This window comes from Pagrus major, chromosome 23, assembly GCF_040436345.1.
Source record: "Pagrus major chromosome 23, Pma_NU_1.0".
Taxonomy (NCBI): Eukaryota; Metazoa; Chordata; class Actinopteri; order Spariformes; family Sparidae; genus Pagrus; species Pagrus major.
In genome coordinates this window covers 7305255-7327781 of record NC_133237.1, presented here as the reverse complement: position 1 = coordinate 7327781, position 22527 = coordinate 7305255, and the positions used below count along the sequence as shown (strand labels likewise).

The 22527-nt window shown below is 41.0% G+C and overlaps 2 protein-coding genes across 2 annotated transcripts; both read right to left on the bottom strand.

Moving 5' to 3' along the window:
* Window positions 1-597: 597 nt before the first annotated feature.
* Window positions 598-14054, bottom strand: rab3db (RAB3D, member RAS oncogene family, b). The gene is made up of 5 exons (XM_073495205.1): window positions 13747-14054; window positions 9891-10127; window positions 4340-4458; window positions 3900-4024; window positions 598-3737 (listed from the first exon to the last, which is right to left on the bottom strand). The coding sequence occupies exons 2-5, from the start codon at window positions 10125-10127 to the stop codon at window positions 3550-3552; spliced, it is 669 nt and encodes a 222-aa protein (XP_073351306.1). The 5' UTR covers window positions 13747-14054; the 3' UTR covers window positions 598-3549.
* Window positions 14055-19204: 5150 nt separating this feature from the next.
* Window positions 19205-22265, bottom strand: tmem205 (transmembrane protein 205). Its single transcript, XM_073494861.1, has 4 exons — window positions 22144-22265; window positions 20870-20978; window positions 20366-20529; window positions 19205-20253 (listed from the first exon to the last, which is right to left on the bottom strand). The coding sequence occupies exons 2-4, from the start codon at window positions 20967-20969 to the stop codon at window positions 19951-19953; spliced, it is 567 nt and encodes a 188-aa protein (XP_073350962.1). The 5' UTR covers window positions 20970-20978; window positions 22144-22265; the 3' UTR covers window positions 19205-19950.
* Window positions 22266-22527: the final 262 nt, after the last annotated feature.

Here is a 22527-nt window from a genome sequence, read left to right as displayed (position 1 = left end):
ATTCAAGCAGCAGCCGCCGTTTTAAAGCTCCTTCAGTGAAACTGCCTCGTATTATATGCTCTCTGCATCCCATTTGAATACAGTGCAAACCTGCACAGTGCATTATACACAAATGTTGTAATACAAATGTAGTGTTATGAGTGAGTGATCTCGCCAAGAGCCTCCTTAGGACAAACCGATAGCTCACTGTGGTGCAGATGAGATGATAATATCAGCTATCTGATATCTGTAAACATATATCACTATTCAGCAAGACACGCTGGCAGGAGAGATAACTGACCACAGGCTTGCACAATAGGAGGGAGTGAACTGACCACCAGTTGTGACCCGACCTCAGAGCTGTGCGAAGAAAAGATGGGCTCTGGCACTGCAACGTGAGGCTATTATCATGGTGCAGAGGTTATGATTGATTCTAACCGACAGGCGGTAGTCAGCACGTGGACGCTGATGGTCAAGCGGCGCTAGCTAACAGGAAGTGATAGCAAAAGAATGTGTCCTTTAGTTGTTTTTTTCACGTTTCAGCAGAAACAAAAATGATATAAAAAGGAAAACAAAACAAAAAATAAAGCACAGTTTAACCAATGGCAAACATAATGTGGTATGAAGACAAAAAGTCCTTTTATTCTCTTCACTTACACCATGGGATTGTTACAGTAAGGGGATATAAAGTAACACAGGCTCTTTTAACTGACACTCTGCGCCAGCTCATTACTTTTTAATAATGGCACCGGCACAGTTGAAATTGACTTCTCCTTCTCAGAGATCAGCGTTTTTTCCCTTTCTGAGAACACACACATACACACTGTGCTGCTTCAAGAAACAGTCATTATGTCAGTAGCAAAGAAAAAAAAAAGAAGATAATTCAGCACTTTGTAAATCCTCAGTTCTCAAGCATTGTAGGTTTGCCATGCCAACTGTTGGGCCATGCTGCAGTTGAAGTGTGTGTGTGTGTGTGTGTGTCTTGGTGAAAAGTGAGTGTGTCTGTGTGTGTGTGTGAGAGAGAGAGAAGGTGTTAAACAAAGACTGAAATAAAGGGGGTAGCGAGGACATGCCACGAGGCAGGTCATGTGACAAATACAAGTGTCAAGAGTGTTAAATGACTTCCTGACCGAAAAGGCCCAACATTTACCTGCATCACAGCCCTCCAGCTGTGTGTGCTCCAAAAAAGGTGCTAAGCCAATCGAGCAACTGTCAACATGAGGTTCATCATGACATTTTCTTTGTCATCATAATCGACGCTTTCACTTCATAGTAAGTGATGAATGATGAGACGTCAACCTCTCTCTACAGAGGAATCATCTAGGTTACACTGCAAAAACTAGTTTTTAGTCAAAAATATCTAATTACACTCAATATAAGACACATAGAAAGTATCAATTCAGTGAGATAAATGGGAGTCGTTTGTAGACAATTTCACTTTTTCTATTGGCAGATTATTTTACTTATTTCAAGCAAGAAACACCTTGTATTCATTGTTTTTGGCATTTTGGTGGCATTTTTCCCAGTGTAGATAACGGATTATAAACCTCTGATGATGGTTTGGAGCAAAGAAATAAAAACATGAAGGTATGTTTTATTGTTCCAACTGAATTTAATTTGGCTGCGCTTTACTGATTTAGTTTAGAGACAATGGAAATTATGATTGTATTCAACATTTGATGGAATCAGACTGAAGATTGAGGAGACACCACTCTCATGTCTGTACGATAAACAGAAAACTACAGCCAGCAGCTGGTTAGCTTAGCTTAGCCAGAGACATTATACGAGAGGAGACATAGCACCAAAAGCATTTTGAATAGAAATGTCAGTAACATTTGAGATGGCTCCTGTAAGACACATATCCTGCCCTTTCCCCCAAAAAGGCCAGTCGTTTTATCACAACCAGGAAACATATCAGCTGATTGTGCTGTTGCAATGTAGCAAATGCAATATTGAGTTTAACAGTTTCAACTAATTTGGTGCGGCTGCAGACGGACTTCTCATACAGGATTACCAAAATAATATGAGGTTATCAAAACATTAGACATTAAACTCGCATTTGTTGAAATACCCTGATGGGATGAGCTGAAAGCGTTACGTCGTGACACAGAATTGAGCCGTAAAATAAGTTGCTGGCATGAAATTGTGCGCATGTGCAGTAGAAGTATTTCCTGTGGGAAGAAAGCATTTTAAACCTTATTTTTAGGCAAATTTACTTTATGCGGTTTTGACAGGTGATTCTATACATGAAGTTTTTGAAAGTTAAGGCTCTCTGCCCATTCATTTAGATAGGGGCCTGGTATTATTATCCCGAAATAATTGCCTGGGTGCGTTACCAGGATGGCTGCCAAGTGACAGGAACAGCCTAAAAGGATTTTGGCTTAGCTTCAGGAGGACACAGCTAGCCTAGCTCTGTCCGAAGGTAGCAAAATCCTACCATAATGTCTCATTTGTTTACCCATGTTAAAAACATCTTCATGCTAAGCTAAGTTGACCAGCTGCTGGCTGTAGCTTCATTTTTAGAATATAGGCATGAGCATGATAACCTTCTCATCTACTCAAAAGACAATAAGTGGATTTCCCAAAACATCAACAATATTTCATTTTTGTCAATATGCCTTTCTTTGAGACATTCATCATTTCATGTAGGCTGTACAAAACTGAATCATTCATCTCTCCTTCAATCAGTCAAGAGCATGAGGTGTCCTAGATATGATTGGGCAGTTACACCACCACTACACTCTGAACTGTCATTCTGGCAGCTGCTGTGACAGTTTCTATAATCTATCAACTGAAAGGTATATGAAGTCCAAAAACAAGCCCTAACATTTCAGAAATGTCATGTTCTATATATAATATTGTTTAAACGGCTGTTCATGAGTGACAATCAAATCTTATGTATGTCTATGTCTGACTGCTGTCATCATTTTAAAACTGTGCCAAATTTAATATAGAGTGTTTGCTTAGTTAACTTTGCTAAGTCAAACCTTAGCACATGTACTGTATGAATTTTAAATAAAACAATGAATGCCAAAAGTGCAGCCATCTATAGACACTATTTGACATTACTAGCTTCTAGCTATAATATTCACCAATGTTTGACTCAGAAAATGAAAGCTCCTGTACAAATGTTTCAGAGACATTTAAAATGCTAATGGGCAGCAGCGGTCAAGGCAGTTGATGTGGTGGGCGGACAGAAATGAGGCCAGGTTTTACCACAGAGCCGATGGGTCGAGGCCACAGAGACAGAGTAGGCCTCTTTAAAAGGAAAAGACAGAAGGACATGCCTGAGGAGGAGAGCGGTCTGACGGCACTGATGAAGATTATCTCAGCTAGCTGTCCTTGGGTTCGACTGCGCTGTGTGGCCAAAGCAAAGCAGGGCGGTGCTGGAGTGAAGAGACAGGAAGAGGTGCTGCACTGTCCATGGTTGAGGCACAGTGAAGGACTTGGTCTATGTATGGTGTGTGTGTGTGTGTGTGTGTGTGTGTGTGTGTGTGTGTGTGTGTGTGTGTGTGTGTGCGTGTGTGTGTGTGCACGTGCGTTAGGGAAAGTGGTCAGAAAGCCGGTGGTTTAGCAAGCACAGCCCCCGTGGCTCTCTGAAGGCGAGTCTTTGAGGCCCTGGTTCCCGTGGTTGGACATGAGGTTGATGTCTCCCTCCATGCTCTCGTTCATCTTCTCACAGATGACGTCCACCAGACGCTCAAACACCTGCTTCACGTTGATGTTGTCCTTTGCGCTGGCCTCGAAGAACTGAAACCCTGAGGGGGAGCAGAACATGATTTCATTTTATTTACGCTGACACATGATATAGGCATGTTAAAATACACAGAGAAATCGTACATGCATGCGTACAATATCTGTCTGCAGAAGCTAAGAAGCACAAGTTTAACAACAAGACAAAACTTTAAAGAGATTTTTACCGAGCTCCTCTGACAGTCGTTGGCCGTCCTCTGTGGGTACGAGCCTGTCGTCTTCCAGGTCACACTTGTTACCGACCAGGATCACCTGAGCATTGTCCCATGAGTAGGTCTTGATCTGCGTCGCCCTGTAAGACAGACATGGACATGATCTATATGGATAAATACACTAAGTGAAACACCAAGGAATCCATGAAAAGGCTAGGTATAGTTACACAACTCACACTAGCAGACTTATGAGCAAAAATATCTCGTACTTGACCACATAGTGGAGCTATCCTTACCAAAAGGTAATTTCTTCTTCCGTGGTTGATGACATAACTTCTTACCACATTTCATTCAATTCCTGAGACCATTTATGAGATGGTCTAACTAAATTACAAATGGGATAAAACCCTTTAACTCCTGATGTTAGTATTAACGGGCCAAAATGTCCAACTCACCAGTCCTGAACTGCGTTGAACGAGTCCTGGTTAGTGATGTCATACATGAGCAGGAAGCCCATGGCTCCTCTGTAGTAGGCTGTGGTGATGGTACGGTAGCGCTCTTGCCCTGCTGTATCCTGCATTCACACAAACACAAACACAAACACAAACACACACACACGCACACACACACACACACATACACAGTATATGTTTATATATTATGTTCCATACACTTTATATTTATTAAATTCTAAAAAGACAGAAAATCCTTAATACCCCTGTGATCACTCAATACATATAGTGGAACCACAAGGGGGCAATATTGTTCAAACTATGGCCCGTCGCTGCAATACTCATCTGTAACAGTCACCTGAGTTGCCACACTGTACAGTGGAGTGGATCCATCATTGTTTCACTCCAGCACCACTGCCTAATTTTACTCCCCCATCAACACCATCCGTCACGCTCTAAATAAGTTCATTTTGAGCTTGAGCTGGACATTATTCATCACTGTTAAATATATAAACATCAATCTTGTTACAATAATTTTTTCATACAACTGTCAGTCGGTTTGGTCAAGTTTGCATTACCACTCCGAGTGGCAGAAGCTGGCCACTCATTTACGTGGCAACTGCAGAAGTAGCCCTTGTGGTAAGTACCCCTGGTTGAGAATCAGTGGTGTAGTTAATCAATGATAGTATTGAAAAGAAAAGATAGTCATGGATCCTGTGTACTGGGGAAGGTAAGACTGTACTCTCTTTCACTCCTTCCAAACCATTTGGCTTCATTACCACATGAAAATGCCACTTGCTCCACTCCACACAATAAACAAGAGGATGGCATTTACATATGAGCTCCCGTCACTATCATTTCTCATCAAACCAGGACTTCTGGCTTGCATCTATAACAAACACACAGAAACGCGAGCTTCACAGAGTCAGAGGAGGACTGTTGCCTCTCTGCCACATTAAGTTTATCAGAAGCATCTTCTAATTAAATGGAGGCCACGTGTAATGTCACAGTCGACGACTCAAAATAGTTTGCTGGATGCTCAAAGCAGGAGGATTAAACAGGTGGACTGGGTTAGGTAGACTCTCATGTTTACTTGAAGTCCATTTGCATCAGGGGTCTATGTGTGTGTTTCTGTGTTTGTCTGATATTTTCCTCACATCAGGAGGAGGGGGAGGGGGAGGTGGAGGTGTGGGTTGTCCAGGTAACCCGAGGCCATTGAGGGTTATGAATGTTCCATTACATTCAGGACTGCTGCAGGTGGTCGGCCCAAATGATCCTTCTCACTTTACAAAATGGGCAAGACAGAGGGCAGCCTGCTGCATAAATCCTATCAGAGACAGGCTTCGTATTTTCTTTTATTCTTCTCGAAGCCACAGACAATCTGCTTTCTGTAGGAGGTTATTTTTGTTTCAGTAAAGTGTCAAATATTCCAGGTCCATCTTTATCTCATCCACACAGAGATGAACAAATATTTGGCAGCGTAATGGGACGTCTAACCAAATAGACTGTCTCCAGGGTTGCTATAATCAACCCCTGCCAGTAAACAAAAGCTGCTCTCTCGTGTGTATATGTATGATGATAGACAGGGAGGGGTTGAAATCAGGCCTCTGAGTGCCCTGACGTCACTGGGACCCTGATCTTTAAACATGCGTCACCTGCGTTTCTATTAGTGGCACACACAGGATGTCGTCCCCTGGGCTACCACACACAACATATGTGTTGATGATGTATTTATGCTAAGTGTGCAAAAGGTGTGTGCATGTTTGTTCAAAGATCAGGAACTTATTTCCATGATACAAAAAGGAGGGATGTAAACAGTAAGTGTACACAGTGTGAACACATTGTACATGAATGCTGGAGCTCTGTGATACTGTGCAGCGGCCACGTGGTGTGTGATCAGGCAACACAAAAGGGAGGCTGGCAGCTGGCAGAGTGGAATCATTAACAATACTCTTTGTCTGAGGACCTGGTGAAGTCTCATACAGCTGGAGTTCACTGGGAGCTAACATGAATTTAACAGGCAGTAAATTTCAGGGTTGATTATTAACACCACATGAGGGAGGACTCGTATTAAGACACGCCTGCTGCTCCCGCACCCTTTAAACACACTGCTCCACTAGCGCTGCCTGCTGTATATCTTCATTATGTCTCCGTCAGATGCTGATAGGGAACTTCCTCAGCTTCCTGAGGTTAGGAAATACCAGGTCTCTTCGTCATTCAACAGCACCATAAGTAGGCCGGGCACAGACAAGCTTCTCAAAACCCAACTAATCACACAATTACCCCACACACATTATAGAGTTAGTATGGTTAATTCTCTCACCCTCCTCCTCAGCTGTTAGAATATGACACACCACTGACGCTGCATGTCATTCTACAGAGACACATGCTTGGTCGGGTAGGTTAGTGTGTGTTTTGGTGTGGGCTCCTCTGCTGCTGATTCATCCTGGTCACTGTTTGTGTATCATACAGTAGCTCAAATATTGTTGGTTCAAATGAATCATCTGTTTGAATAACCTTAGCTATGTATATCAATTGGATTTGTAGTGTTCTGTGATGAATGTGCAAGTGGTGGACAAATATAAAGATACACCTTAAGGTAAAATGTTGAGGACCAGCAATGAGTGGCAGGGTTAAATGTTTTATTGAAACCGTCAGAGGTGTTGACTCGGCTTGATCCAGCTGTTTCCAGCTACGGCCCCATTTCCTGTCTTTTGGCTAAGCTGACCAGCAGCTGGATGTAACTTTAATTGCTAATAATTACCATACAAACATGAGAATGGTGCTGATCTTCTCATATAATTCTTGGCTAGAAAGCAAATATGCTTATTTCCAAAAAAAGGCAAATCATTTATGAAGAGGTACTCCTGACTTTTTGTCCTTTTTTTGGCTTAAACCCCCCAAAAGTCATTTCTAGTAATTCCTCTCATCATGTTTTTTTTTTTTTAAATTACACTCCTGCTAATGTCTTTCAAAATCATAACCTTGGTTTAAGGAGCTTTATAAAAGTCTCCAGAAGCAAGCTGAGACAACCTCGATGACATCACTTCTAAAAGCTTGTTTAAGACCACTAGGTGTGGCCCGAATGCCTTTAAGCTTCTCCTGTTGCCATGGCATTCGATGTCAAAATCAGCGAATACTTCAGGTTTGTTTTTTTAAGTAAAGCGACATTGTGTCAGCTGTACTAAGAAGAGGCATAAGACGGATAAAAAGCAAGAAATGGAGCACTTCTATGGCATCACAGCCTACAAGTTTAGGGGTGTGACGATTCTCAAAATCACGATTCAATTTTAAGGTCACAATACGATTTGATTTTCGATTTAAACATTTTGTTTAGCACTGACAGCTATGCTGTTGTAAGACTTACCCCTGGTTTCCATCAGGCAAGTTTCTATGACGTTACATGTGCGACGCTATTTCACTCCGTCCTCCATGCGACTGCATATCCCACCGACAGCGTTACAGAAGCGGAGCGTGCTGCCAGCGATACAGTAGACCTCCTGAGAGTTTGCTTATTTCGTCACATTCTCCTTGATTTTTGTGCCGGGTGAGTAGGCTACGTACTTAAATCCTTCGGTGACGTAATGTCGATGTAGTGAAGTGAAACATGATCCCGAAACGGTACAGGGTGTTTTATTTTGAAAACTGACCGGCTGCACTATGCTGTTCCTGTGTGTGACTTCCTGCCCAGCACGATCAGCTCTGTTCAGTTTGCTGCGACTACTGTCCGCCTCCATGAAAACATAGACTTGCTGCGTATGGAAACATCAGCATTGACTAGTACTAGTCTACTACTACTACTAGTAATGGGGCCAAGATGGTCCTGGTGGAATGTAGGGGTTAGACTTTTATGTCCTAACAATCATCATTTTCATTTTCAAATTCTTCTTTGAAAAGATGGGGCTATTCATAACAACATTTTGACTTTATCCTGGTGGCTTTTCGCAGGCAAGTTCAAATAATATTCACCAAAAATAAAGATTCCAGAGTTCAACCAAAAATACCAGCCTTTAGTGATTTAACAGTAAACAACAAAAGATAGAAATTCTGTTAGTAACAAAGCTGAGTTTCTCAAATCTGTCCCGAGTAAAACATCTTCCCAAGCAAAATCAATACAGGATCTTTGGTAATGTTATCACTTCAAGTTCAATTCAGTTTTTTTCTCCACAAGTAAACCAAGAAATAAATTGAGGCTGCTATTGTCTGTACTGCATTTGAATTTGATTGTGGAAAATGAGGGCTTATTTCGATCATTTTTCAATTTAAAATCAAAATTGTGACATCCTTATAAGATAAGTGATGATTGTAAGTTTCAGCAAGTATGACAACAACCCCCCTGGAAGCAGAAAATTGCATTTGGGACTATCCTGAAGGCCACTGAAGACATTAAGTGACTGTTATCATGAGCAAATTGACTTTTATGATTAAAAAGAGAACCACATCCAGTAACTGTTGCTAATTAAAATTCACTTTACTTGCAAAGCTGCCTTTAAGTCGTGACTTCCTCCTTCATGACTTGCTGCAATGTCACTCAAACAAGCCACAAACTCTTGAAATGTAGCAATGACAGGTTCTCAAACCTCATGACAACATGTGCTTAACAAAAATGAAAAACTGAATTAGCAAAGTCAGTCACTCAGACACAGACACAACAACTGCAACACACAAAAAACTTAACAACATTACATCTTCAAATATGGCTGAATCAACACTTACAGGTGAAACATTATGAGCTACACCAATTTGGTATTTAAGCAGGGCTATTGTATTGTTTCACTGGGAGCTCCAGTCACAAACTATATTATCACAATACTTGTTGTAATTACTGTGTAGCCTCAAAACATATAACTAATTCAATTTGAGAAGAAGAAACCTTCCCCAAAAATATGCATGTCACTTGTAGTGACAAACCCACATAGTATCATTACCATCGCTGCCTAAGTGTCCAAAACAAGCAGTTATTGCAGATTTAATGAAAGGCGAGAAACCTCCACATCCTGAGGTGAGACAGTTTCTCACTGTGTCTTAACTCTTTTACTCCAGTTGATCTGTCTCCTGAATACTATTATGTAAATACCTAAGTACTTACAGATAAGGGTAGGGAGTAAGAATGGGTATGAAACCATGAGGAAGTCACTTTTTACACTTGCGCAATTCACAGGGCTGAACTTACAAAAGGGCCAAACCCACTATTCTAGACAAACCTGGTCTTTAAAGGTGTTCTGGTGAGCCTTCTATCTCCAAGTTGCCTGGAAGGGATTTCTACGTGCCAAAAAGCTAACTTTTCTTTTCTTTATCTCACTCTTTTACTTACACTTTACACTTTACAACTAAAGCAATACAATCTGAGAGACTGGAGCGCCCACTTTCTTTAACAACAACAAATTTAAATCTGCATTAAGGTCAAGTGTAGAAGAGAGTGAGAGAGGTTATGAACTTTACATTAAATAAGTATTGCATCTGGCTGTGGTCTGGCTGACTAAAGCTGTTGTTTATGCTGTCAGAAGTGTAGTAACACAAAAACCACAATGTATTGCATCCTTAGCCTGCTCACCCAGATCTGCAGCTTGATCCTCTTGTCATTGCGGAAGACAGTCTTGACCTTAAAATCGATGCCCACGGTGCTGACGAAGGCAGAGGTGAAGGAGTCGTCTGCGTAGCGGAACAGGAAGGAGGTTTTTCCAACGCTGCTGTTGCCAATGATCAGCAGCTTGAACATGTAGTCAAAGTTCTGGTCGGCCGCATCCTTCTGGGAGGGCTGCTGCTGGAGTCGCGAGTCATTTGATGCCATCTAGAGAGGAAGGAGAAGGAGAAACTCAGAATTCAGAAATGAACTTTACATGCTACATTTGGTACCATAAATGCCATGACTGCAATCAGTCTCTGGGCATGGCTGACACTGGTTAGAGTCAACTAAAAACTCCCTCCCCAAGTGATCACAAACATCACTCCAAATGAATGGTAATGTTGCTCTCTAAGTGCTGGATACTTAAATAAGCAACTGTTTGCCATTTCAACTTTAAAGGTAATACGTCGTTGTAGTGTTCAAATGTTGTTCCTGCTGTTGATTCGTTTCTGAGGTACAAAAACACACATGCATGCTTGCGAGCTTGCATGTTAAACGATACACGTTCCTTCCCCCAATTTCTGTAGTTTAGAATCTGTGGTATTTCCACACAGCTGATTTAACTTATTTGTGGGATATACGATGGGCTTTGGAATGACTGGAGAGATACAGGCTTTCCTTGTAACGATTCAAAATATATCAGGAAATCAACATAGGATCATATGCTATCCAGCTTATCAGCATTTTCACGTCACTCATGAGGATGTTCACGATCATCCTGATTCATGATTGTCCCAATAATGGAAATTCACCACAATCCTGAATGTTTTTTTGTATTTTTGTCATGATCTGTAATTAGATCAGATCAAGTATAGCAATGTGCCAACAAATGAAATTGAAATTCATAATGACTTAGATAAAGACAACAGCAGTGCTGAGAGAATCCACCTGTGTTATCTCCTTTCCTTTCATAAAGGACGGTCCAGTGTACCCTTTGCTAAAGGAGATAAGAAAGGAAGCACTAAAGCACCCTTGCTTAGCATTTAGAGAATTTGACTTTTATCATGGCTGCCATCCCCGGGTCATTTCACTCAGTTAGGAGCCTACTTAAGCAAAGACTATTTGACCACAGGCATTAGGGTTGGGAGGATATACGATGGTATTGTCATTCAGTGATGGCCGACGGTGCAGTCTGTCTCCTATTCATTATTTTCTTATCAAACCTGCCCAGTTAGATGAACCCAAGACACTCGGTGACAATGATGCCAGTGGTGTTTCTTTTCTGCGGGTCACTGTTAGTGTATTTCTCGGAGTTTCTTTCTTTCTTTTGTGCCGCTATTATTTGTGTTTTCATAGTTTACCTTCCTCAGTACAGCTAGCCGGCTAACATTGATTCAACGTTCTGAGGCTGAACAGGCTAATTTATGGACATATGGCGCAGAGAAGAAGACATTTTAAAACCTGGCATGGGGATGCATGTCGGTGGTGGCGGGAGACATCTTTCTCGGCTGGGTGAGACTTAGACAACTTAGCTTTTCAGCACTAGAATCAAGCATGCTCAACTCACTGGAATATAACAGAAGAAACAAAGTGTATTTGTTCTTCTACTTGATGCAAAGCTCAGCCAGATGTTAGTGAAACCCATCAGTGTCCAACGTGATGGTACGACTCCATTATAATGTTTGTAATCAATCGGAAAAACATAACTGAAAGATAAAATGTAGAATAGCTAACACTTATGCTTTCAAATTATGGGAAGCTGGGCCATCTGTCTGTCTGCTTCATTGTGGCCATTCATCTCAGCGTAATCTCCCCTGAGGGCAGGTATGAGATTACCTGCCATTAAGCCCTTCAGCATCAGTCATTCAAACCGTGGGAGGAGGCAGAGCAGCCGCACAGCTTTGGGTGTGAAAAGGAGAGCGCAGGACGAGCCATGTCTGTCCCTCTGAACACACACACAGCTGATCAATCTGAGCGGCTCAGCCCTGACTCGTCTCCGTGGAGACGGGACTAGGACTCAGCTGCCAGCAAGACCCATTAGTGGTCAAAGCAGTCAGTTCCCTCAGCTTTTAACTGGCCAGATGGAGGTATCCAGAGCAGGATAGAGACATCTATCACACTACAACCAAGGGCTATGGAAAAAAGAAGGAAGGAGGAGACAATGCTCATTACAGAGAATGAGAGAAGACTGTGTGCACACATGTCTACTCCCACAATAATCACAGTGCCGAGGTGTGAGAGGACACTGATATCTTGTATACAGCTGTGTGTCTGTATAAAATTCATCTTTGAGAAGCGATGTAAGGACTGCATGAGTAAGCAATCACCAGCAGCCCTAACCATATTGCTCATGAATTATTCAATATGCACTACAGGAAAATATTTTGCTGCTGTCTGCTGTCATTGTTACTCTTGAGACTTATTGAAAGCCCTGCAATGCTGAAAATCTTAGTAATAATGGGTTGAAACTAACTTTCAGTTCAAGTAAAAACCTCCACATTCTCATTGGATTTGTATTGTTTTTCTCTCACTGCAGTAACACACATGTAACTTCCAGTCCACTGTGGCTGAAGCAGACTTTCTACACACAGCAGCCTGTGTAATCTTGCGTGCTGGCTGATGTTGTAATGAAACACTGCTTCTTACCAACAGTGGGACAATACCACAATACTCTTTCACAACTTTTCTTCGCTGCTAAATATAAAGCCAAGGTACATGCCCTGTAAACGAAATCTTTTCTGTTCTCTGGGTGTTACATAAAGACCTGTGGTCAAGTCGCAACTCCCAAGTCTTTCTAATCTCTCGAGACATAGGCTGTAAAAAAATTTTTTAAAAATCACAAATCACATGATGCCTGTGCTCTGAAAGGGTCTCAGGGATCCCATAGCATGGACCCACCCACTCAAAAATGTATTATTTTCTTCAACTTCCCATCAGCTCTGCTTAAGCCTGAAGTAAACCCAATCACATGTCCTCCGTGTTTACTGTGCGGCTCAGGATGTCTGCAGGCAAAAAAGTAGGCTCATACGTGATAAAGACATTTCTTAAATGGTATTATCCCCTTTTTATAAGCATGTCATTTAAATTACAAGATCTGTTTTCTTGTAACTGTGCACCGTCAAGTTCCCTCTGCCAAGAAACACATGATATAACTTCTAAGGAACACAACTGACTGCGATTAGAAAGCCTTCTTCATCCACATGCAACACTTTAAAGCAACACTAGACAACAAAAACAGGGAGACTGAGCAGCTGTGATGACTTTGATAGAGAGTCACACATCAGCACCTGTCATGATATCAGGACAGTCATCTCTGAGAGGACAGACATCCTCCCTGTAGTCAGGACTGCCATTTCCTGAGCTGCAGCATGGATGAATGAGAATGGCAGCTCCTTTATGCCACAGTGGAGCAGCATTATCTCCAGTAAAAACAAATAAAAGGTCATTATAGCGAATAGAGCCTGTTGCTGGTGCAGCCACTTCCCTCAGCTGGCACTGTTTGCTGATCCAGGAGCCAGCAGCCTGCCTGACCCGCAGGAAATGACCAGTACTGATTAGTTGGCAGCTGTCACATCAGTTCTTTCATTACGGGAAAGGACTGAAATGCAAACACAGAGGGGCAATAAAGCCTCAGATATTGGTTTTATTCAATATAACCCCACTTTATGCAGCACTAGTGTGGCGGACAAAGACAGACCCCAAACATTAGGTATCATTCCGCGGAGGGAAACCTGTTAGCTTAAATAGAAAGAAAACTTTCCTCTGAGTGAAGGACTCGAGCAAGAAGGAAGCGTGAGGCAGGGAAAAAAACAAAAAAAACAGCTGGAAACTTAAACAAACTTACCTTCTTGTTGAAGAAAGCAGAAGTCCACCTCAGTTCCCTTTCGACTGTCGTCCGTCCGCCGGTGAGATGCCCGGGGGGTAAAGTGGCCAACGAAAGTGTTGCTAGCACCTGAAATATCCTCCTCTGCTCCAGCAACAGCTCCAGCAGCCAGACCTGCTTTCCTTCCTCTGCGGGCTACCTCTTTCCGTGTCCCGGTGTCGTCGCGGCGGTGGGCAGCTCCCGGATCTGGGTCGAGTGTTTACAGCTGAGACTGTGTCTGGAGCTCCCTCCGTCTCTGAGTTACTGCGGACAGTGAAGCGGCCGCTCAGACCTGAGGCTGTCAGGCTGCACCGCGCGAGGGCTGGAGAGGAGAGGGCTGTCCGCGGCGCTTGCGCACGTGAGCGCGCGGGCACCACGCTAACGCACACACACACACACACACACACACGCACACACACACACACACACACAGATGTGTCTCTGCTGTACGGAGGCGCGTTTCACTGGTTAAAGAATAAAAATGGATGTTATAATTAGATCGAAATCGTGAGATAAAAAGTGATAATTATGAGACAATGTTTTGTAAAAATCAAAATTATGAGGTAGAAGTAATAGATTTATGATATTTAAAAACAAATGAAATGAACCATCACTTTTTATTTCATAATTATGACTATTTATCTTATATTTTCGAGGTTTTATCTCATTAGTGTGACTTTTTATCATCATTTTTGACTTTTGTCTTAAAATTGGGACTTTTTATTTCATTAACAAGACTTTTAATCTATAATTACGATTTTTATCTCATAATCTTGATTTAATGATCTCATAATAGACTTTTTATCTCATCATTTTGACTTTTTATCTCATAATTATTACTTTTTGTCATACTTTTGACATTATCTCATAATTATGACATTCTATTTTATGATTATAACTGTTAATCTCATAATTTAGATGTTTATCTCATAATCTTGACCTTGTGATCTCATGACTTACTTTTTATCTCACGTTTTTGACTTTTATCTCATCATTTCTATTTTTCATCTTATAATTATGACTTTTTATCTCATGACTATGAATTGTTATCTCATAATTATGACTTACCATGGGAATAATTATTTCATCAAGCTTAGTTTGCATCTTTACTAGATGTATGTCTTTTAAGGCTTTTATTCAAAACAAAAACATATTTATCAAACAATATTCATTATTCTCTAAGTTTTTTTTAGGAAGTTATAGTTGTGGGGCCTATATTTTTCCTCCCCTATTTTTCTATAACATTATATACGAAGTCTCACTTGTTATTAGCCTCTATAATAGATATTTTTCCCTCCTATGGTGTCATTCCTTTAATATCCCTATCAGCAGGGAAGGATTAACCTCTAAGGGGGCCCCTGGTCAAAAGTGAGCTATGGCCTCCCTACTGACCCCCCATCCCTCCCTCATAAAGCTTTTTGCATGGGACTAGTATTATCAGGGGACCTCTATTAATTTGTTACAGGTCTCTGTGATCTTAATCCTGTATGAATCTGCCATGACAGTTGTAAAGTAAAAATTCAACTGCGAATTATCTACCATATCTTACCAAACACAGAGGTCATGTGATAATATAAGTCCTGTGCAGACTGGAATCTCTGTGATTTGGGTTTGTACTTCTTTTTAAACATACCCTGTCAAACAGCTGAACAATTATTAATTTTGATCGCAGCTCATAATGAGTTGACGAAGAAGGTTAGGAGCAAAATAAAGTCAATGAGCTGCAAACATTTGTTTATGCTTGTAACAGATGCAGATTGGTTATGTTTATGGGGTCATTTCTAAATCACATGAGCTCCCCTGTACTAGTCCTGCAAATAAGACTAAAGTGAATCTACCCTGTTATGTTTAAATGAATGGTTTGACATTTTTGGTAAATATGCTTCTTTGCTTAGTTGCAGAGAGGTATAGAAGAAGATTGATACCACTGTCATATTTTTAGCTACTCTAAATATGAAAGGACAGCCAGCAGCTGCCTAGTTTAGCACAAAGTGAAACAGGGGGAATAAAACTACCCTGGCTCTGTTCAAACGTAACAAATCCACCTTCCAGCACCTCTAAAGGGCCTCTTGGTCGTGTGTTGCAAATCTCCACTGGTTGACAAAACTCAGGGTAAAGACACACTGTCATTTTTAATTAGAAGAGACAAAGCCCTCACTAGAGACACAATGGGAAAGTTGGGGAAAAAAAAAGGTCAGGTAGTGAACAAGGCTAGAAGAACCAACTGTGACATGGAGGGAGTGAAAAAAATCTTTGCAGTAACCAATCATACCTGGTAGCATTATGAACCAAAATAGCAACAGTAGACTAACGATTGACAGTTCGATGGATCTGCCCATCCAAGTGTGGCAGCTCCCAGCGGTTACCGGTGGCACTGCTTCTTTCTGTGTGTTTCTACCCTCTCAGTGACGACAAGACTCCAGGAAGCGACTCCACCCAGACAAGAAACAGTCCACACAATGTGTTATTGTACACATTAAACAAAATAGATAATGTGTCAGTTTTTGAAGTGCCGATAGAGCCAGGCTAGCTCTTTACCCTTATTTCCTGTCATTGTGCTAACCTACAGTAGCTAACCTACTGTAGGTTGGGTTTGGTGTTCACCCAGGAGACCAGTGTTTGAAACTGAAAGTTAATGAGTTGAAGTTGGTATTTACACCCATCAAGTCAGCTGGGAAACATACACAAAAACAATGCAATCAATTAAATAGCCACAAATGAAGCGAGCTGGGCTAACTGCAGCCTTCGGGCCCCCACACCCCAGAAATTAAGCTGCTCAGTCAATTTTTCTCAGTACAAAAATCTGGCCTCATGTCAATTTACATAAAAGTGATTCCAATTAGTTACACACAATACAATTCAACCGTTTCCTTCATTAGAATGGTTAATTATCTAATCCCTTTGCTGCTGTTAATAGTCCCCTGCTGTGGGACTGATTATCTAATCAAACAGTGAGGTATACAGATCTAAATGTTTATGCAAAAGAGAGCAGTTGGTTCATCCCTCGTGTAATCTACTCTCTTTTAATGTTCCGACAAAGTTGGAACCTATACAGTATATATGACACTCCTGGGTTGGATACTCAGTTATGACTTTCATCCCTCCTGTATAATGTTCAAATACAGCCCCTGCTTTGTACCTGCAATTAGGATCGCAGTGTTGTTGCTGCATAGCTCATCCATCACTGGATCAGACAATAGCAAATGAGGCCTACATCTCTACATTAGAGATGATTGAATTAAACTGCTCTAGACTCCCAGACTCATAATTAATTTAACACACCACATTACTGCAGGGCTGCTCTGCAGTAATATTGGAGGTCCAAATAATGGTCCCTGAACGAGCAGCAGTCTGTTCACAGTGTGTGGTTGCTGCAGTGGCTCTCTTCTTTCTTACACATAAACACGCACTAATTCATTTCCTTGTGTGGGTCAGGAATGAGGGAGGATGGTGGAACTTGTCTGGTGCGAGTCCTCAACACTTCCTTTTGTTTTCTACTTCCTCATGTTTTACTTTGCACACCCAGCAGTGAGGAATTTTCAAACGGTGGGCACTTTTTTCATGGCCTTCATGTACGTACTTGGCTGATCCAGATAACCTACTGCTACATACTACCACTTTTTCGAGGCTTTTTTGAGAAAATGAACATTTCACCTATAATCTCTCTCCAGTTGTACCATGAAGAGATGAGCAGATAAATGTATTCACTGGTTTAACACGCTTTACTTCCTGATGCCATTGCAGAGGGCAACTTGACGGGACAGAGTGCATTCCCTGAGAGTTTCAGAAAGTGGAGTTCATCTCGTTCCTTGAGACACTTGGGCTCACTTCCTTGTATATTCTCTGAACTGATAACAAGGCTTGTTAACACAATGCCAGCAAGATAAAACAAACGGTGTTCAGAGGTAATTCTGTTGGTGTATTCCATACCGTATTTTTATTGACTAGAAAGCAAGAAAATTAAAACAAATCTCATAAAATGGTCACTAAAGTCCTGATCACAGATGGAGGGAACACTTTAAAAAAAGGCCAAGGTGATTTGCATTTGGAAAGACCTCATCCTTTTACTTTCAGTCCCTGCTTTTTATATTGAAATGACTCCATTATAATCCATTAGTGCTGATACTTTAGCCGGAACAAGGACGGTGCATCTCTCATCCTGTAGCTTGTCTGCATTCAAGGCTGGTCCTCTCAAAACCTGATGTGCGTCACTGGTAATTAAATTAAAACCTTCCTCTTCCAAATCCAGGCACTGTCTGTTGGGTCTGGATTCACTCATCAGTGTGAATCTATCAAAGGGCGGTTTCTTTCCAAAGCAATCCAATAAAACAAGTGTTCTGTTTTAGAGCATAAAGATCATAAGACTTCCACTATAGATTCTATTTTTACAGCTTCAAATGCACTGTTTCTAACATGTATCATCATGCATTGTCAGTCAATATACAGCATATCCTGCACATGTGCATGATCCACCCTCACCATGTCCTGCATTTATCCAGTATTTATTCGTTATTTCTTTGAACTGCTCGTACTGTTTTCACCATACAGAGCGGCTGACTTGTACATCGTATATTGTATTTTTATCATTAGTGAAATGGGTGTTATAATTTATCAACTCCGGCTGTAAATTAGCACCATGACTGTAGGCTCTTGTCCCCTGAATTAAATTCTCTGGAAGGGTTGGGTCACAGCTGAAAGTTGTTATTTATTGCAACAGTGTGTGCTACTGGATAACACAGTCATTGATACTAATGTGTCTGTGACAGGCCAATGCTGGCTGAAGCAACTGTACATTGTCGTAAAATTATTTAAGTATTTTGACATATTTCTAAATGTAAACCAAATATTTTATGGGTGTGGTATCATTATATTACAGTATTGATTTAACAGGGACCTATTATGCTTTACCAGTTGTTGTTTTTTACATCAGTGCATCACCATGTCAAACATTGCCATAATTTATCCTCATATTCACAGTGGAAGTAAAGCTAATTGGAAGCTGGAAACACGACAGAGCTGTTCTGAGACACAGTGAGGGGTGCTGGCTCAGGCATGTTTGAGCTGGCCAATCAGGTCAGACTGGGTATTCGGGGGTATTTTAAGCCGGATCATTTGTATTATAGTAGTTTGACCGTGTCTAAAAGGTAATCTCAGTGTTTTTATATGTGTAAATATTCTTAATTAAACATTTAAAAGCCAAAAAATAAACAAGATCTTATATAAAAAGGCCAACTTTTTTGTTGGCACCGTTGCATTTTTTTGTGCAGTTGAGTCCAGACCATTCACCATTCTTTATTTCTTATCATTCTTGTCTGTATTTGTTGAGTTTTTTGGTGTGGTACACTGAAAAGTGTACACATACTTGGCCAATAAAACAGATTTTGATAACAAACATACCTGTAGTACCAAATTTAGTGACAAAATAGAGGGTGCACATCGATTATTAACAGCACTCTGTTTATTCTCCCGATCACAGTGTTAATTCAACAGTGTTGACAAATTTAACACAAATTTCCATGAAAAATAAAACACAATGTTTTGCAAACGAAATGCTGTAGTCAATTCTGTGCTTATCAATGGAGCTACAATCTTTTCCTGAATACACTTGTCGTGTCCAAACATCGCCCCCTGCTGGGGATGCAAGTGAAATACTCATACAGCAACTGAGGTTGTATTGTACTGTGTTTTTAAAGGAAATTTAATTATTTACAGGGGGTATTATCATGAGCCATATAATCAATTTTAAAAAAAAATAAATGTTTTTTTGGGGGAGCTCTTCCTTACTTGAATCCGGGTCGAAGGACAGTGGGTGTCGTACACAGTGCTGATTGTAAAGCCCACTGAGGCAATGTGATTTGTGATTTTGGGCTATATAAATAAAATTTACTTGTCTTGAAATATAAAAATGAAAAAAATACATGTTATTTTGTGAGACAGCATAATTAGATACTGACTGAACGGATTAAAGTGCTTAACCGACTGATAAAAATGAATAGCAATGTGAGTTTTTTGGAAGCTCAATGGCAACAAAAGGCATCCTCCCTCATAAGGACACAACATTTCTGCAAACTACATTCACATGGTATCACTCACACATGATGTCCATATACACCATATCATATGAATTGCTATGATGACAGCAGGCATCAACTGTTAGATATTCTATAAATTGAAACCTGCTCTTCTCTAAATGGTGGATAAATTCAGAGCTGTGTAGATCAAATTAGTTGTAGTGCACATGAAGCCTATCAGGTTGCAGAGGTTGGACAAGCCGTGGTAGCGGCCGAACGTTCTCTTATAGGCTTTGTACTTGGGGTCCTGTTCTTTGAGCTTAGCATACTCTTCTCTCTGGCTGCCCAGGCCAATCTGGTTCCCCAGGCCGTGCTCCTTCTCCACCTCCCTCATCTGGAACATCACCTCAGTGGCCGCTGGGCCAAACCACTGGGCGTTCAGACCAGCCATCATCAGCGCAACAAAGTATAGACCCATCTGCAAGACAAGAAGAGATCACTTACTGGCAAACAACATGGTGGTTATTTACTTGCAATTATGTGATTTTAAAAAAGTATTTCAAATTGTATGTGCAGGTGCGATGTTCGACCTGCACACTTTCGTGCCAGTCCAGCAGCTCTCGGGGGTGGTACACAGCAAACACAGCCAGGCTGACAACACTGCTACCCATCAGACAGTAGAAGTATACGGGGAAGAGTTTACTCTGCACCAGGCCAAAGGTGTGCAGAGTCACCTGCCACACCAACGCAAAACCTGCAGGCAGACACAGACATCAAGGTTGTGATTATTTTTTGACAGATTCTATGATTGCGATATGATTCACGATTAGTGGGAATGATGGTTTTTGTATTACAACACTACTGAAATCATGATGATGTGACATTTTTCGGGTTCTGTACCAAACAAACATGTTTTCTTACATCTGGAGATCAACATTTGTAAAGGAATTCATTATAAAGCGGTTTTGTCACACATTTTAACTTTTCAAATATTGCACCTTCTGTGATTTGGTTGTTGCACTTATTGCCATTTAGATAATATAACATTTTTGATTAATTGTGCAGGCCAACTGCTGTGTCTGTGAGCATCATACCTGCGATGAAGGAGACCCAGACCTGCATGCCCCAGGTGAAAGAGAGCACCAGCAGGTGTAGCACTTTGACCAAGTCCGTGGGCTCACCCTCTGTTACCATGGTGTCCCTCTGCAAAATACACGCACACAGTAAGCCTTAACTAGCGATCAACCAATATGCGTTTTTCGGGACCGATATGAACACTGATTATTTGTAATCAAAAAGACCAATAACCGATATTTGGAACCAATGTACATTTGCAGTGAAAATGAAAATCCTTTTACTAAAGTACTGTACTTTAGTACAATTTTGAGGTACTTTATTTGATTATTTCCATTTTCTGCTACTTTTATTTGATAACTTTAGTTAATAGTTACTTTGCAAACTCATTTTATTTACTGTTGAGAGACTATTACTTGTGACATGTAACCAATCAGATAGTGTTGTGGGTGGGACGTTCAGTGGGACAACAGACATTGCATCAGAGCCAGTGTAGGATATTTTCTTTGAAATGAATCTATTTTATCTGCAATCACACACCAAAACACTGATACTGATAAGTCTTCATGCTTGTGTTTTGTTGTTCCAGAGACCCCACTGCTGCATATGCACAAAAACTTACTTACTCAGTTGTTATTACCAATTAAGTAAAACTCCCAAAACAGGGATTTGGAAGTGGTAGTGCTGCTATAAAGAAGTCACAAGGAGAATACATTGTATTTTACTTTGTTTTACAGCTCAGGGCTCTGAGACTTCAACAGGAGAAATGTTAAACTTATCTGAATCACATTATCACTTCAAAATCATGCTTATAAGCAAAACGTCATTAAATATCAAGCTGACAAAAACAATTCGCAACATGCTTTTTGAGCTGTTAAAGATGGGATGCAGTGTCCACGAGCAAGTAACAGACAGGAGCACAGAGATAAAGGTGTTGTGTATGTACCCAGCCTGCTGCTCCACATGTGCAGCAGACCTGATAAGTCCCCAGAGCGAGATAACAGTGCAGAGGCAGAGCAGAGAAAACACATTTCCGAATTCACTGACAATTATAATCTATATTAACATCCCCCGAGGCAACAACTTATCGACATTTAATGATAAAGGTCAAAGCATGAACCGTCCGTAACAGGTGACGGCTGACTGTTGCCCCTCTTGGAACTCACAAGCTAGCCAGCTTTAGCCTCTGAGCTAATGGAGAGTTACACAAGTTTTACGTCGGCAGCCTTACTTGCTCCATTTTGCTTTTCATGAGTACAAGTGCTCACTATACGTGACATAAACCTGCACTTACCTTGTTTCCCTCTTGATGTGAGTAATTAGGAATGCAAAAAGCTTAAAACGATGAACGTCTGTGTGGTCCAAGGTTCAGCCAGAGTCACTTCCCTCTGCCATGTTATGATACGGACGAGCCCCGCCCATCAAGGAGAGACGCACCAATGATAGCCTTTGAACGTGAATATATTATAATATTTCATCTTTTCATCCACTAATTGATTTCTAGTTGATGTTTTCTTTCACAGCCCCTTTCCTTGGGATTTACTTTATACCCAAACATGTTATTTCCTACTTAACCGCATGCTCATACATACTACAATATAACACATGTGGTAATCAAGGCTTATTAATCTATTGGTAAAAGTCAGATAAGCCAAAAGTCAGAAAGATAGCACACAGT